The following is an 18534-nucleotide window of genomic DNA, read 5'->3' as shown; positions in this document are numbered from 1 at the left end:
CAGTCGATCTTCTAATTGAAGATCATTTGATATCCTGGTCGAAAATCACTCGATTTTTAGGTTTGAAGATCATATAATTTTCTGGAATTTTCTTAATTTTCTTTCGATCACCAGGAATTAAATACTCGATATACTGATCCTTTTGTAGAAAATCACTCGATCTTATAGAACATCTCCTCAGCTAGTAAAATTAAACAAATTTTATTTCAAAATTTCTTTTCTTAAGTTTTCTCCTCTGAAAGCACGAATTGTGTGTCATTTTTATTACTTTCTGTTATTTTGCATACAAGATAATTCAAATCAAGACGCCAACAACAACAACAAGAAAATCTTACAAACGCTAAATATAAAATATTTAAATTCAAATTGTCATCGAAATGTATGTAGAGCAGGCAGGCCGGCAGGCAGTCAAAGCCAGCCAACGCATCAAAGAAGGCGATGATACAGCGAGTATTTAAGAAAAATGTATAGATGGGTGGTGTCAGGGTACGAACGTCGCGCACACCTTGGCACAGCTAGATGAAGTTCAGTGAACTCAAAAAAAAAAAACCGAAAAAATAAAAGAAACAAAATTGCCAACAAAAAACAGAAGAAACAACAAACAGAAATTTTAATAGAAAAATAAAATTATTTTAATAAAAAAGAAAATTATTTAAATTCAATAAAAAATAAAAAAAACTCATTTTTTGAAATTTTAAGGGAATTTTCATTTTAATTTTTTATTTTCAGTGGAAATATTTTATCAAAATAAATATTTTGTCAAAAATTACAAATTTAAAATTTTATTCGTAAATAGAAAATTCCCTTTTAGGGATTTTTTTTTTTCAATATTTTTGCTTTAAAATAAAATTTCAATTTAGGGGATATTATTTTTCCATCAAGAGAAATTTAGATTTTCGTTCATTTTTTTTTATTTTTTATAATAAAAGAAAATTAGTTAGATGGAAAAAATAAAAATTTCCCTTTAGAAAAAAATTTCCCTTTTGGGAATTTTAAGGATTTTTTTGATTGTTTTATGTTCAGTGGAAGTCAAAATATTTTATCAAAAATTATTAATAGAAGAAAAACATTTAAATTTTGTTCATAGATACAAAAATTCCCTCTATGGGATTTTTTCAAGACTTTTTCTTTATTATTTTTCTTATTTTCCTATAGGGGAAATTTCGATTTTCGTTCAATTTTTAATTTTTTTATAAGAAATAAAAATTATTTAAATGGAAAAATAAAAATTTCCTCTTGGAATTTTATGCTTAAACATATTTTTTATTTTGGGAAATTATTCTTTCTATAGGGGAAATTAAGATTTTCATTCAATTTGTTAGTTTTTATAAGAAAACAAAACTATATAAATGGAAAAAAATACAAATTTCCCTTTAGATGGAAAAATTAAAATTTCCCTTTTGGGATATTAAAAGGGACATTTTTGTTTTCAATTGAAATCGAAATATTTCATTGAAAATTACAAATATAAGAAAGACATTTTCAATTTCGATCATAAATAAAAATTTCCTTTTGGGAAATTATTCGACGTACACCTAGAAAATTGAAATATCCCCTTAATATTTCAATTTTCTAGGTGTACGTCGAAATATTTGATCAAAAATTATAAATAGAGGCACAAGTTTTATTTATTTATTTATTTATTTTATTTATTTATTTATTTATTTATTTATTTATTTATTTATTTATTTATTTATTTATTTATTTATTTATTTATTTATTTATTTATTTATTTATTTATTTATTTATTTATTTATTTATTTATTTATTTATTTATTTATTTATTTATTTATTTATTTATTTATTTATTTATTTATTTATTTATTTATTTATTTATTTATTTATTTATTTATTTATTTATTTATTTATTTATTTATTTATTTATTTATTTATTTATTTATTTATTTATTTATTTATTTATTTATTTATTTATTTATTTATTTATTTATTTATTTATTTATTTATTTATTTATTTATTTATTTATTTATTTATTTATTTATTTATTTATTTATTTATTTATTTATTTATTTATTTAGTTAGTTAGTTATTTATTTATTTATTTATTTATTTATTTATTTATTTATTTATTTAATTATTTATTTATTTATTTATTTATTTATTTATTTATTTAGTTATTTATTTATTTAGTTATTTATTTATTTATTTATTTATTTATTTATTTATTTATTTATTTATTTATTTATTTATTTAATTATTTATTTATTTATTTAGTTATTTATTTATTTATTTATTTATTTATTTATTTAGTTATTTATTTATTTATTTAATTATTTATTTATTTATTTATTTATTTATTTATTTATTTATTTATTTATTTATTTATTTATTTATTTATTTAGTTATTTATTTATTTATTTATTTATTTATTCATTTATTTATTTTTTTATTTATTTATTTATTTTAGGGAAATTTTGTTTTTCACATTTTTGTACTTAAGAAATATTTTAAATTTTGGGAAATTATTATTCCGTTAAATTTTTATTTATTTTTTTTATAAAAAAAATATTTAAATGAAACATAAAAATTTTCCTTTTAGAATTTTGTGCGTAAAAATATTTTTTTATTTTGGGAAATTGGTTTTCCGATAGAGAGAACTAAGATTTTCGTTCAATTTGTTAAGTTTTTTATAAGAAAACGAAGTTATTTAAATGGAAAAATTAAAATTTCCCCTTTTGGGAATTTTTTTTCTTTTAATGGAAATCAAAATATTTCGTTGAAAATTACAAATATATGAAAAAAATCTTAAATTTTGATCAAACATAAAAATTTCCCTTTTGGGAAATTATTTTTCCGTAAGGTGAAATTTCAATTTGTTTTTTTTTAACCTAAAATTGTCCGAGTTACAAATTTCACTTTAAGGGAAATTTTGTTTTTCAAATTTCTTGTACTTAAAAATATTTTCAATTTTGGGATATTATTTTTCCTATAAAGGAAATTAAGATTTTTATATATTTTTTATAAAAAATATTTAAATAAAAAAAAAAAAATAAAAATTTCCCTTTTAGAATTTTTTGCTTAAAAATATTTTTTATTTGGAAAATTGTTTTTCCTATAGAGAAAACTAAGATTTTCGTTCAATTTGTTAGGTTTTTTTATAAGAAAAGAAAATTATTTAAATGGGAAAAATAAAAATGTCCCTTTAGATGGAAAAAATTAAAATTTCCCTTTTGGGAAATTTTAGGGGAAATTTTTGTTTTTAATGAAAATCAAAACATTTCATTGAAAACTACAAATATATGAAACAAATCTTAAATGTTGATCATAAATAAAAATATCCCTTTTGGGAAATTATTTTTCCGTAAGGTGAAATTTCATTTTTTTTTTGGTTTAAAACTTAAAATTTTCCGAGTTTTTGCCAATTTATTTGTCACATTCTGTAACACTTGAAACAAGCAATGGCGAGATCGCCTAATCACCGATCACCACCAGCACCGTCTTTACCACCACCACCCTGACCATAGCCACAGCATCAATCGCCTCTTGTTATTGGTACTGATTTGTTTTGGGGTCCATTTGATCAATGTAACTGTCGTCTGTCTGTCCATCGGTGGTGGTTTCATTTCTGTGCCAATAACAATCAGTGTGTGTGTGCGAGCTGCTGTGACAATTCAACACCAGCAAAAGCCGGTCAGCAGCCGCCAGCTACATTTGATCAGCCTGCCAGCGAGTGAAGAAGAAAGAAAAGAATATACGCACACAGATAAAATGCAATATGATCTAAGTTTAGTTTATATATAAAATTAATAATTGTATAAAGAAAAATATTTATTTTTCAAATATTTCCCTTGCTATCTCTTGAATGGTGGTTGGTTTACATAGAGGTCTGACTATCTCCGACTCCGAGTTTTTCTTTTGTTTGTTGTTTTTTTATTGTTACAACTTTTTGTAATTCTATACAGAGGAGGCATACATATTTATTTTGTTGTTATTCTTGTTGCATATTCTGCATTGAATGATTTTGATATTGAGGTTGCTGCTCGTTCGTTCGCAGGCTGTGTGTGCCGTGCCATAACACAGAGAGGGCGTTGGACTTTAACTTTATCAGTGGCTACACCACACACAAATATATATTCTTGAAGCTTTTTTTCCTTGAGGGCAAATTGAAATCATGCGTCGAAAAATGCACAAACAACAACAATAAGTCCCATAATAATAGCAATGAGAAGAATAGCTGCTAGTTATAGTTAGTTTCCTTTTTGTTGTTGGTTTTGTTTGCCGTACCAAGTGCCATCAGTCAGCATCATCATCAGTCACTTGAAAATAAATTCCAATTGAATATGATTTGCTACAACAAAAACAACAACACCATCACTTATTGTAATAATAACAATAACATTAATAGAAGATGCTGAACAATGTCTGATAAGTTGTGATTTCTTTTTTTTTTTTTTTTGTTCTCTTTCTAGGTATGCGTACCGCAATGTCCACCATGTCAACAATGAACCCGCGTATACATCGTAAAGGTTTTCGGACGCCATCAAAACGGCATCCGGGTAAAGCATTTCCTGGTAAATTGCACTCAATGTCCAGGGTAAGTGAACAAAAAACATTTTTCAGCAATAATTTTAAGAGGTCAGTAGGGTTATAAACCCAAGGAGTACGTCCAAATGGGGATAGCTTCATTGGCCACACATGTGAATAAATTTATTATCCAAAAAATGCGGATAATTTTATTGTCAACTAATGTGGATAAATTTTATTATGCGCAAATGAGGATAACTTTATAATCCACGGACGAGGATAATTTTATTATCCACAAAATGTGGATAATTTTATTATCCATAAAATGTGGATAAGTTTATTATCCGCTATAGTGGATAATGGATAATACTGTTATACACAAAAGTGTATAATTTTATTATCCATAAATGTGGATAATTTTATTATCCACAAATGTGGATAATTTTATTATGCATAAATGTGGATAATTTTATTATATAATTTTATTATCCATAAATGTGGATAATTTTATTATCCATAAATGTGGATAATTTTATTATCCATAAATGTGTATAATTTTATTATCCATAAATGTGGATAATTTATTATCCATAAATGTGGATAATTTTATTACCCATAAATGTAGATAATTTTATTATCCATTAATGTGGATAATTTTATTATCCATAAATGTGGATAATTTTACTATCAAATATTATCCACATTTATGGATAATAACATTATCCACGTTTTGGAAAATAAAATTATCCACGTTTTGGATAAAAAAATTATCCACGTTTTGGATAATAAAATTATCCACGTTTTGGATAATAAAATTATCCACGTTTTGGATAATAAAATTATCCACGTTTTGGATAATAGAATTATCCACGTTTTGGATAATAGAATTATCCACGTTTTGGATAATAGAATTATGCACGTTTTGGATAATAGAATTATCCACGTTTTGGATAATAGAATTATCCACGTTTTGGATAATAAAAGTATCCACGTTTGTGGATAGTAAAAGTACCCACGTTTGTGGATAATAAAATTATCCACGTTTGTGGATAATAAAATTATCCACGTTTGTGGATAATAAAATTATCCACGTTTGTGGATAATAAAATTATCCACGTTTGTGGATAATAAAATTATCCACGTTTTGGATAATAAAATTATCCACGTTTTGGATAATAAAATTATCCACGTTTGTCGATAATAAAATTATCCACGTTTATGGATACTATAATTATCCACGTTTTGGATAATAAAATTATCCACGTTTGTGGAAAATAAAATTATCCACGTTTGTGGAAAAAAAATTATCCACGTTTGAGGATAATAAAATTACCCACTTTTTGGATAATAAAATTACCCACTTTTTGGATAATAAACTTATCCACTTTGTTGATTATAAAATTATCCACGTTTGTGGATAATAAAATTATCCACGTTTGTGGATATTAAAATTATCCACGTATGTGGATAATAAAATTATCCACGTTTGTGGATATTAAAATTATCCACGTATGTGGATAATAAAATTATCCACGTTTGTGGATATTAAAATTATCCACGTATGTGGATAATAAAATTATCCACGTTTGTGGATATTAAAATTATCCACGTTTGTGGATAATAAAATTATCCACGTTTTGGATAATAAAGTTATCCACGTTTGTGGATAATAAAATTATCCATTTTATGGATACTAAAATTACCCACTTTTTGGATAATAAAATTATCCAAGTTTTGGATAATAAAACTACCCAAGTTTTGGATAATAAAATTATCCACGTTTGTGGATAATAAAATTATCCATTTTATGGATACTAAAATTACCCACTTTTTGGATAATAAAATTATCCACGTTTGTGGATAATAAAATTATCCACGTTTGTGGATAATAAAATTATCCACGTTTGTGGATAATAAAATTATCGACATTTGTTGATTATAAAATTATCCACGTTTGTGGATACTAAAATTATCCACGTTTGTGGATATTAAAATTATCCACGTTTGTGGATAATAAAATTATCCACGTTTTTGGATAATAAAATTATCCACGTTTGTGGATAATAAAATTATCCACGTTTGTGGATAATAAAATTATCCACGTTTGTGGTTAATAAAATTATCCACGTTTGTGGATAATAACATTATCCACGTTTGTGGATAATAACATTATCCACGTTTGTGGATAATAACATTATCCACGTTTGTGGATAATAACATTATCCACGTTTGTGGATAATAACATTATCCACGTTTGTGGATAATAACATTATCCACGTTTGTGGATAATAACATTATCCACGTTTGTGGATAATAACATTATCCACGTTTGTGGATAATAACATTATCCACGTTTGTGGATAATAAAATTATCCACGTTTGTGGATAATAAAATTATCCACGTTTGTGGATAATAAAATTATCGACATTTGTTGATTATAAAATTATCCACGTTTGTGGATATTAAAATTATCCACGTTTGTGGATAATAAAATTATCCACGTTTTTGGATAATAAAATTATCCACGTTTGTGGATAATAAAATTATCCACGTTTGTGGTTAATAAAATTATCCACGTTTGTGGATAATAACATTATCCACGTTTGTGGATAATAACATTATCCACGTTTGTGGATAATAACATTATCCACGTTTGTGGATAATAACATTATCCACGTTTGTGGATAATAACATTATCCACGTTTGTGGATAATAACATTATCCACGTTTGTGGATAATAACATTATCCACGTTTGTGGATAATAACATTATCCACGTTTGTGGATAATAACATTATCCACGTTTGTGGATAATAACATTATCCACGTTTGTGGATAATAACATTATCCACGTTTGTGGATAATAACATTATCCACGTTTGTGGATAATAAAATTATCCATTTTATGGATACTAAAATTACCCACTTTTTGGATAATAAAATTATCCAAGTTTTGGATAATAAAACTACCCAAGTTTTGGATAATAAAATTATCCACGTTTGTGGATAATAAAATTATCCATTTTATGGATACTAAAATTACCCACTTTTTGGATAATAAAATTATCCACGTTTGTGGATAATAAAATTATCCACGTTTGTGGTTAATAAAATTATCCACGTTTGTGGATAATAACATTATCCACGTTTGTGGATAATAACATTATCCACGTTTGTGGATAATAACATTATCCACGTTTGTGGATAATAACATTATCCACGTTTGTGGATAATAACATTATCCACGTTTGTGGATAATAACATTATCCACGTTTGTGGATAATAACATTATCCACGTTTGTGGATAATAACATTATCCACGTTTGTGGATAATAACATTATCCACGTTTGTGGATAATAAAATTATCCACGTTTGTTGATAATATAATTATCCAGGTTTTGAATAATAAAATTATCCAAGTTTGTGGATATTATAATTATCCACGTTTGTGGATAATAAAATTATCCACGTTTATGGATACTTAAATTATCCACGTTTTGGATAATAGAATTATCCAATTTTTTGATAATAAAATTATCCACGTTTATGGATACTCATAGTTTTATTAACGGATAACGGATTAGTGGATAATTTTATTACTCAAAAGTATTGGATAATTTTATTATTCAAAACGTGGATAATTTTATTATCCAAAACGTGGATAATTTTATTATCCAAAACGTGGATAATTTTAGTATCCATAAACGTGGATAATTTTAGTATCCATAAACGTGGATATTTTTATTATCCGTTAAAGTGGATAGTTTTATTAATTTTCTTATCCCTTGAAGTGGATAATTTTATTATTCGTTATAGTGGATAATTTTATTATCCGTTAAACGTGGGTAATTTTATTATCCGTTAAACGTGGATAATTTTATTATCCGTTAAACGTGGATAATTTTATTATCCGTTAAACGTGGATAATTTTATTATCCGTTAAACGTGGATAATTTTATTATCCGTTAAACATGGATAATTTTATTATCCGTTAAACGTGGATAAATTTATTATCCGTTAAACGTGGATAATTTTATTATCCGTTAAACGTGGATAATTTTATTATCCGTTAAACGTGGATAATTTTATTATCCGTTGATAATATTGTTATCCACAAATGTTGATAATATTATTATCCACAAATGTTGATAATTTCATTTTCCGTTAAAGTGGATAATTTTTATCCGTTTTTATTATCCCTTAAAGTGGATAATTTTATTATCAGCTAAAATGGAACTTTATTGCCCACAATTGTGGATAATTTTATTATCCGTTAAAACGGATAATTTTATTATCCGTTAAAACGGATAATTTTATTATCCGTTAAAACGGATAATTTTATTATCCGTTATAGTGGATAAATTTATTATCCATTAAAGTGGATAATTTTATTATCCCTTGAAGTGGATAATTTTATTATCCACACATGTGGAAAATATAATTATCCGGTAAAGTTGAATTTTATTATCCACAAATCCGGATAATTTTATTACTCACAAATGTGAATAAGTTTATTATCCAAAAATGTGGATAATTCTGTTACACACAAATTATTTTATAATCCGATAAAGTTGATAATTTTATTATTCGTTAAAGTGGATAATTTTATTATCCGTTAAAGTGGACAATTTTATTATCAGCTAAAGATGATCATTTTTTTATCCGTTAAGGTGGATAATTTTCTTATCCGTTGTAGTGGATACATTTATAATCCATTAAAGTGGATAATTTTATTATCCATTAAAGTTGATAATTTTATTATCCGTTAAAGTGGATAATTTTATTATCAACTAAAGTTATTAATTTTATTATCCACAAATGAGGATAATTTTATTTTCCGTTAAAGTGGATAATTTTTATTATCCACTTTTCTCCAATTTCTAGCGCAACCTATTTATTTACTCCTTTTTCACATTCATCTTATCTCTCTCCGCCCCCAGATTGGTCCCGGTAAACTAGTCCCCGGCAAAAGATTCCCACCACGACCTCATCCGCCACCCTGTGATAATTCGAACGATAGTGGTTTTGGTTTCGATCAACATGTTGAAATACAACACCAGCAGCAACAACAACAATCGCATCAACAGCAACAACAACCACAACAACAAATGCAAACAAGTAGCCCTAATACAAGTACAAATTTAAGCAGTAATTTAAGTAATTCTCCCAGCAGTAATAGTCTCCACATACCAGCAGCACCACAACAACATCCCCAGCAGCAGCAACAACAACAAAATGTCACAACAAATCTCAGCAGTCATACATCCTCGTCATCTTCGTCGTCGTCCTCTTCATCATCATCATCGTCGTCATCTGTAACAAATTCTTCATCAGGAAATGTACAAAATTCACCACACCAACAACAACAACAGCAACATCAATTTATACGTGCTATACCTGCCTCAAGGTAAGTTTGGACACTGAACTCTCACAAAGTGTGGGCAAATCAATAGAAGCTAATTTAAAAATTTTCACAATAGTTATCATTTTTTCTCACAAACAACACACACACACATACACACATATTATTAGCTGACAATGTTCTCCTTCTCATAGTCCTATTTCATTCGCATACCTTTATCCATCTAGATTCTAGAAACATTCATCGATTCTTAGAAATTCATTTAATTCCTCAAATATTTGGCAATGTTTTTAACACTTGCCGCCATGCTTTTACGTCCCGTAACTCCCTTATGCTCGCTCTCTCTCTCCCACTTCTGCCAATAATGAAATTATAGATGTTTTTATTTGTTTATTTAAAATATTATTTTTGGTTCGACTGTCTTCTTATTCCTCTTCTTCTTTGACCGCTTATTATTTTGATTTTATTTTTTTTTTCGTTGGTTGCTTTGATCTGATTGATATATGAAAGAGGACCGAAAAAAAGAAGACACGTGTATCGGCGTTTTGAAAGTTTACGTCGGGAAGTAACCTAAATAGGTGTGGCAACTTCCGCCCATTTCTACAGGTTTTGAAATATTCGACATCAGATTCCTTGGAATTCTTGCATTTTACGTATAAAGTGTCTTTGGCAATATTACTGACAACAAGGCCGGGTATCCTTTTATGAAAACCATTAACCCTCATACTATTTCCTCGATCTTACCTCGGAGCCCATTGCAAAAAGGTTGCATTTTCTGGAACCAGCAATGGCTGATGTAAAGTGCTTTTTGTGCGGCTCTAAGGGAGTCTCACAGCAACAGTGGTCGCAGCAGCAGTCCTAATTCCTCACATGCTGACTCCAGTGCAACCCCTTGAAATGCACCACTCCCGGCATCTATTGCATCTCACCGAAGTTTGAGTGTTGTGGATGGGACAACGAACCGTCGCACAGTGGTTCAGAATCGTTTTTTTCCTCGTCAAAACTCTGTAACTTTTGAACGGATAGATATATTTTCATAATTCTTCTTTTTTTGTTTGACAGATAAAGTAATCAGCTTTAAAAATATTCGATTTCTGTAGAGGGATTCAAGGTCAAAGTTAAAAATTTAAGTTTTTTTCATATTTTGCATCATAATATAAGTGTTTTTGAGTTTTTCATGTGTTCTAACTTTTTAAAAATGTTCAAAAACCAATAAACAAAGCATAAAAATACAGAAAATTAAAAAAAAACATTTTGGAAAAAAATTTTTCAAAAATTTTTTTTTAATTTTTTTTAATTTTATTTTTTTCAAAAAATTTATTTAATATATTTTTTATATAAAATACAAAAAATTAAAAAAGACAATTTTGGAAAAAAATTTCAACATATTTAAATTTTTTCAACAAATTTATTTAAAATTTTTTGTTAAATTTATTTTTTTTCCAAAATTAAAAAAATACCATATAAAATAAAAACCATATGAAATACAAAAAAATTAAAAAAGAAAATTTTGAAAAAAAATTTCAAAAAATTTATTTAAATTTTTTTTTTCAAAAAATTTATTTAGGTTTTTTTTCAAAAAAAATTTATTTAGGTTTTTTTTTTTTTAAATTTATTTAAATTTTTTTATATAAAATACAAAAAATTAGAAAAGAAAATTTTGCAAAAAAATTTCAACAAATTTATTCAATTTTTTTTCTCAAAATTTTTTTTCAACAAGTTTATTTAACATTTTTTTTCAAAAAATTTAATTTTTTTTCCCAAAATTAAAAAAAAAATACCATATAAAATACAAAAAATTAAAAAAGAAAATTTTGGAAAACAAATTTTCAAAAAATTTATTTAAATTTTTTTTTCCAAAAATTTATTATTTTTTTTTTTTAATTATTTATTTTTTTTTAATTATTTAATTTTTTTATATAAAATACAAAAAATTAAAAAAAGAAAAAAAAAATTCAAAAAAATTATTTAATTTTTTTTTCAAATTTTTTTTTTCAAAAAATTTAATTTTTTTTTTCAAAAAATTTAATTTTTTTTTTCAAAAAATTTAATTTTTTTTCAAATTTTTTTTTCAAAAAATTTAATTGTTTTTCCAAAATTTTTTGCAACCCCTATCGAAACATATGCATACATTTTGCACATGTCAAAAATTATATGTGCATATGCAAAATTTATGCATTTTACATATTTTCTTATGCAACCACTATTTCAATAATAGTAACAAAAATGTTTGTGTGTAAAATTTTTCTGTTTAAAATTCTCTTCGGACAAGTCAATAAAATAGAGAAACGTATAACCACAGCCACAACGTTTAAAATACCGGAAATCGGGAGGTATCGTTCTATGGGGGCTATATGAAGGCCTGAACCTAATCCGAAAAATTTTAGGTGGAAAGTTTTTCGGAGGGATATTGAGGCCACAACCTTCAAAATACCGAAAATCAGGAGGTACCGTTTTATGGGGGCTATATGAAGACGTGGACCTATACCGACAAATTTCAGGTGGAAAGTTTTAAACCCCCAACGAAGACTAAACTCCAAATTTCAGTAATTTCAGTGGGATATTGAGGCCACAACCTTAAAAATACCGAAAATCGGGAGGTACCGTTCTAGGGGACCTATATTAAGACGTGGACCCATACCCACAAATTTCAGGTGTAAAGTTTTATACCCCAAGGAAGACTTAATACCAAATTTCAGCCATTTCAAAGGGATATTGAGGCCACAACCTTCAAAATACCGGAAATCGGAGGTACCGTTCTATGGGGGCTATATTAAGACGTGGACCTATACCGAGAAATTTTAGGTTGGAAGTTTTATACCTCCAAGGAAGACTTAATACCAAATTTCAGCCATTTCGGAGGGATACTGAAGCCACAACCTTCAAAATACCAGAAAATACCAGGTGCTATATGAAGGCGTGGACCTATACCGAGAAATTTCAAATGGTCGTATTTAGAAGCACGCCACGCTCACACCTTCCAATATTTTGACCTAATTTTTTTGGTTTCCTTAGTTTCAATATGTTTACTAGCGAAACGCGACAAAATCGATTAGTTGTCAATGAGAGCCGTACCTAAAATTTTCTGAGCGACATTTTTGCAGAACATTTCGAAGCTGAAAAACGTCATATTGTGGTAGTTTTATAGCGGCTCTTAAAATAAAGGACGAAAAGGACATTGAAGGAAGCGAGTCATCTCAAAAATAAGCTAAAGCAACATTGAACAAAGATATAACGTTAATTCCTGATGCCTTACAGGGTCTCTTGCAAAAACTTCATCACGCCATAATGCGATAGTTCGACTCACGGCGGATCTGTACTTTTGGATTCTTAATATCCTCCCCAAGGGCTTTCATCCCCAAGAGCAATATTTTGTGCCCCAGTCTTTCACCTTCATTTTGTTGCACAGTGTAATTCATGCTACTACCTTTCTTTTTTCTTTAACATTGTTGTCTTAATACAAAATTCTTTTTAATCAATTTAATTTATTTTTTATTTTGTCATGTTGTAAAAATAAAATGTTTCGGTTCCGATCCGATCCGCTCCGATCCGCTTTGATTTATTTATTTATTTTTTTTGCATTTTGTCGTCTTCTGTTTTTTTCTTTTTTTTTTTTTTTGTATAGAATTTTGTATTTGTTTTATTTTTAGATTAAATTCAAATGTGACACGCTTCGAGTAAATGATTATTTGTAATTTCTATACATTCTACTGAGATACCCCCTAGACGTATGCGATCAACATACAAACACTCACGAAACCGGCAGGCAGGCAACAAGCACTTGTTTGGTGTAGTATATTAGGCTTATACAATATTATTACACTGAGAGAAAAAATAGGGGATATAGCTTTAAACAATGCGAAAAAATAAAACTTCGCGGACTAATGCTACTTTACAGGCCAAAAATCTGTTACTTTTAAGGGGTTACCCCTACTTGTCACTTTCAAAAAATTGGAAACAATCTTATTTTGAAGTATAGGTATTATAGAGTATACCACCAAATTTCAAGTAGATCGGAGCAAAATCGGCTGTGATATGACCGTTCAAATTCAAGAATCCGTTGAGTTTTGTATGTGCTCAACTTAAAACGCGTTTTTCTCGAAAACATTTTTGTAAAAGCGTTTTGCGGTGCCAACGATAGCTCGAAAACGAATTGACCGATCTTCATATGGTTTGGTGAGGTTATTATATACATAAAAAGCTTGTCTTTAAGCGAGACAGATTTTTTTAAAAAAAATTTTGCCCGATTTTTGGGCAAAAAACGGTCAATTTTTTTTTCCTAAAATTGCTTTGCCTCTCTACAACAAACTAAGAATTGCCTCAAGGAAAATTTCCTAATGTGAATATGGACTAAGTCAATTTTTTGAACATTTTTAGGAGGAAGAAATCCATCTGTATTCATATGAATGCTATAAACAACATTCTGCTCCATTCCATTTTTAAGGAAAAAATTAAAAGAAAATATATACGGCCCAATTATGAACATCATCTCACCGTAAGTTTTCTCATACTCTTCTCCTCCCTTATTTTTAGACCGCGGAATCCTATGTAAATGCATATATGGTTAGGATGGTCGTAGAGAAAATCTGATTAGACAGAAACTCGTTTTATCACAAAATTAAACGAATTAGTCTCAGAGATTTGTGTCCGCATAGGTCCACGTCTTCATATAGCCCCCATAGAACGGTACGTCCCGATTTCCGGTATTTTGAAGGTTGTGGCCTCAATATCCCGCCAAAATGGCTAAAATTTGGTATTAAGTCTTTCTTGGTGTTTGACCATTTTTAAATAGTTGGAGCATATGAAAAACTCAAAAACACTCATATTATGATGCAAAATATGAAAAAAACTCAATTTTTGAACTTTGACCTTGAATCCCTCTGCAACTACTACAAAGAAATCGAATGTTTTAAAAGCTGATTATGCTATCTGTCGAACAAACAAAGAAGAATTATGAACATATATCTATCCGTTCAAAAGTTACAGAGTTTTGACCAGGAAAAAAACGATTCGTAACCACTGTGCGACAGAGGAAAACCTAGATCCAATATGGATATGCTTGGTTCGTTGTCGCATCAACAACACTCAAACTTCGGTGAGATGTAATAAATGCGGTGAGCACTTATTTCAGGGGTTGCTTATGTGAGGAATTACCACTGCTGCGACCACTGCTGTTGCGAGACTCCCTTGGAGCCGCACAATAAGTACTTTACATCAGCTATTTCTGGTTCCAGAAAATGCAACCTTTGTGCAATGGGCTCCGAGGTAAGATCGGGGAAATAGTGGATTTCATGAGTCATAAGAATATCATGGTCGCAGCGGTGCAGAAAAGCAAGCTCAACAACAACTAAAGCTTACAGCGTTGTGATGGTTAAAACGTACTGAACAAGGATAGCACCAAAAGTGGAGGTCCTATTGCACCAGTCTGTTCAATACATTCCCATCTCGCTTGAGCCTGTCTCTAATGAAATATATGGGGGTAGCAGTCAGGTGGGGAAATGCCGAGGTACAGTTGCTGAGCGTATACATTCTGCTTATAGGCCCAACATTAGCTCGCTTTTGGAAGGTCATAACCGACTGGTCTTGGGGGACTATAACGCTCATCATGAGTTGTGATATTCGGTCCTCAGCAATGATCAGAGGGCCATAGTGTTGTCTGAGAAAATTGATAGTTGTACGTTTTCCACTCTCAATGAGGGCGCCCCTACCAGAATTAGCGCAGAGTGTCACAGTTCGCCAGATATAACCATCAGGTTGCCTAGTCTCAGGGACGAAATCACAGATCTAGCGGCTCGAAATTAATAACTTGGCAACGAATGGATATATCTTTCTGAAATTTTGCACAAACTCAATCGGTGTCCGTGGGTAATAATGGACTAAATATAAACAACGTCAGCTAATATTTTGGTATAGCCCCCGTATAACAGTACCTCCTGATATTCGGTATTTTGAGGATTTAAGCCACCCTTTCCTTCCAAATTAGTTGTAATTTGGTACTTAATCTTCCTAGTGCTCACTAAACCTTCCCGCCAAAAATTGTGGACATAGGTCCACGTTTGGGTATAGGCCCCCTTTAAGGTACCTCCCGATTTTCAGTATTTTGGGGGTTTAAAGCTACATTTCCGGCCAAATTAGGTGTAATTTGGTATTTGGGATTCCCAGTGGACACAAACATTCTCCACCAAAAATTTTGATAATAGGTCTACATATTGATATAGACCCCATATAACGGTACCTACCAATATTCTGTATTGTTAGGATTTTGTCCACATTTTCAGACCAAATAAGTTGAATTTTGACATTTGGAGTTTCTCGTTGGTTATACATCTTCCCCACCAAAAAATTGTGAACATAGGTCGACATTTCGGTATAGCCCCATATAATTGTACCGACAGATTTTGGGTATTTTGAAGATTTAAAAACATAAAAAATAAAATTTTTTATACTCTCAGCATTTATGCTAGCGAGGGTATATACACTTTCATACGGGCAAAATGTGCCTCATCGAAATAATGGTTTTAGACCCCAAGTATGTTTGGACGAAATGTGTTTCAGACAATTTGGAGTCGATTGAGCAATGTCCGTCCGTCCGTCTGGCTGGCTTGAGCGCACGATAACTCTCGAACGGATTAACCGATTAACCGATTCGGTCCAAACTTTGGCTTTCGTAATATTTTATTCAAACTTACTTTAAGTTCGAAGATAGGTTATATCGGTCCACTCCTTCAGGTACCTCCCCCACAAAAGTTTGAAAATGTTCTGAAAATTTGTACGTACGATAACTCTTGAAGGGAGTAACCGATTTGGTCCATACTTTGCACATCTTGAAATTTCTACCAAACTTAGATGAGGTTCCAATATGGACTCAATAGGTCCACGCCTTCGGGTACCTCCCAAACAAACTTTCGGAAAAGTTCAGTTTAGGATCTGCTCTCGAATCGTTTTGATTTTTGTTGTAACAACTTGTATTCATGGGCCCCCATACGACGGTCTAAGTTTCATCAGGGGCAAGTCCATACTTCCTGAGAAAATAGCTTGAAGGGTCAAAAACCCCTATGACACCGTGTGTAGTGGATGGAGCGCAAGATAACTCTCGAACGGATCTGCCGATTCGGTCCAAAATGTGACCTTCGTAAAATTTAGTGTAAACTTAGTTTAAGTTCGAAGATAAGCCATATCGGTCCACTGCTTCAGGTACCTCCCCCACAAAAGCTCAAAAATGTTCGGAAAAATTGCGCGCACGATAACTCTTGATGGGAGTGACCGATTTTGTCCATACTTTACGTATGCTAATATATCTACCAGGTATAGATCAAGTTTGAATATGGACTATATTTGCCCATTCCTTCGGGAACCTTCACACAAAATTTCGGAAAAGTTCACTTTAAGACCTGCTCTTGACTAACTTTGATTTCTGTTGAAGCAAATTGCAATCGCTGTCTCATTTACAACGGTAAAAATTTTGTCAGTGGCAAGTCCATACTTCTTGGGAAAAAAACCGAAATTTGTAAAAAAAACCTATGGCATGTAGTAGCTGGAGAGCACAATAATTCTCGAACTGAAGAACCGATTTGGTCCAAAATTTAGCCTTCGTCATATTTTGTCCAAACTTAGGTTAACTTCTAAAATGGCCCATATCGGTCCTTTCCTTAGGATACCTCCCCCACAAAAAATTCAACATTTGTGTCCAAGTGCAGTTTAGGGTCTGTTCGAAGATCCTTTGCAAATTTATACCGATGATGTTTTTTGTGGTCCTGTGGTTCTCCGCAAAACTTTTGAACTTTAATCCTAATCCACATTTTTGTCGGCAAGTTCAAATGTCCAAAAAGTGCCACAAAATTCCGAAAAGACCCTAAATACATTCGATCTGTCTGTAGATGAAAGTTACAATTCACTTAAGCTGAGGTTATATCTCTGTCGGCAAAGCCGACTGATACTTTTTTACTTGTTTTTATGCATTAATGTGTATTTTTACAGTGGGTTGTTGATAACTGTCATTTTTCTTGTATGAAATGTTTATTTAATTAAAATTTTGTTTATTATTTATACAAAAAGTAAGAATTTAATGATGGCAAAATTATTTCTACATAAAATGACGGTATTGTAATACAAATTATAGTTTCAAGGGTTCACAAGTTGCGGCATTATTTTCAATGTTCCACCTTGTGAACCCTTGATCACTTTTTAGCTCCGCCCTTTTCATTAATAATAGCACGACAAGTAAAAGGCGAACAGCAGCTCCCCGCGTGAACATTCATAATTGCTATGATAAATTTCCCAACACCTTAAAATGTTAAAAAATTCTTTTTCTCAGTGTATTCCCTATTGCTACCTTTGATTTCTAAAACAATTTACAGCAAAAAAAGAAATATAGTATTTAGATTAAGGGGTCGTAAAACCAACCAACCAACCACACGGCAACAAACTGTCATTTCACATTCATAGCCAATTATTTGATTACGACGAATTGGTTTTGTAGTATTTGTTGTAGGCCTTAAAATAATAATTAAAAATGATTTAAATGGGAGATATGATTTATTTATTTGTGCATTTTTTTTCTCGTAGCAGGCCGCCGATTTTACTGGAAATTGAAATGCAAATTTTGCATTGATTTTTGTTGGTGTTGGTGGCGTTAGCCACCGCCAATCAAGCAACCACAGATAGACGCCATAAACATTTATTCTAGGT

The 18534-nt window shown here is 29.8% G+C and overlaps 1 protein-coding gene across 6 annotated transcripts in view; it reads left to right on the top strand.

The window, feature by feature from the left end:
• The window catches only part of NFAT (nuclear factor of activated T cells 3), a 275534-nt gene that overhangs the window by 195789 nt on the left and 61211 nt on the right, over positions 1–18534 (top strand). For all 6 annotated transcript variants that reach the window (XM_073976626.1, XM_073976624.1, XM_073976621.1 and 3 more), the window contains 2 exons: positions 4429–4553; positions 9425–9891. In XM_073976626.1, the coding sequence (XP_073832727.1) occupies positions 4429–4553; positions 9425–9891 (592 nt within the window). The remainder of the gene's footprint in view (positions 1–4428; positions 4554–9424; positions 9892–18534) is intronic.

Source organism: Musca autumnalis, unplaced genomic scaffold (genome assembly GCF_047663935.1).
Source record: "Musca autumnalis isolate F117 unplaced genomic scaffold, ASM4766393v1 scaffold_3, whole genome shotgun sequence".
Classification (NCBI taxonomy): domain Eukaryota; kingdom Metazoa; phylum Arthropoda; class Insecta; order Diptera; family Muscidae; genus Musca; species Musca autumnalis.
Note: the sequence above shows the minus strand (reverse complement) of the source record. Positions and strands in the feature narration are given on the sequence as shown.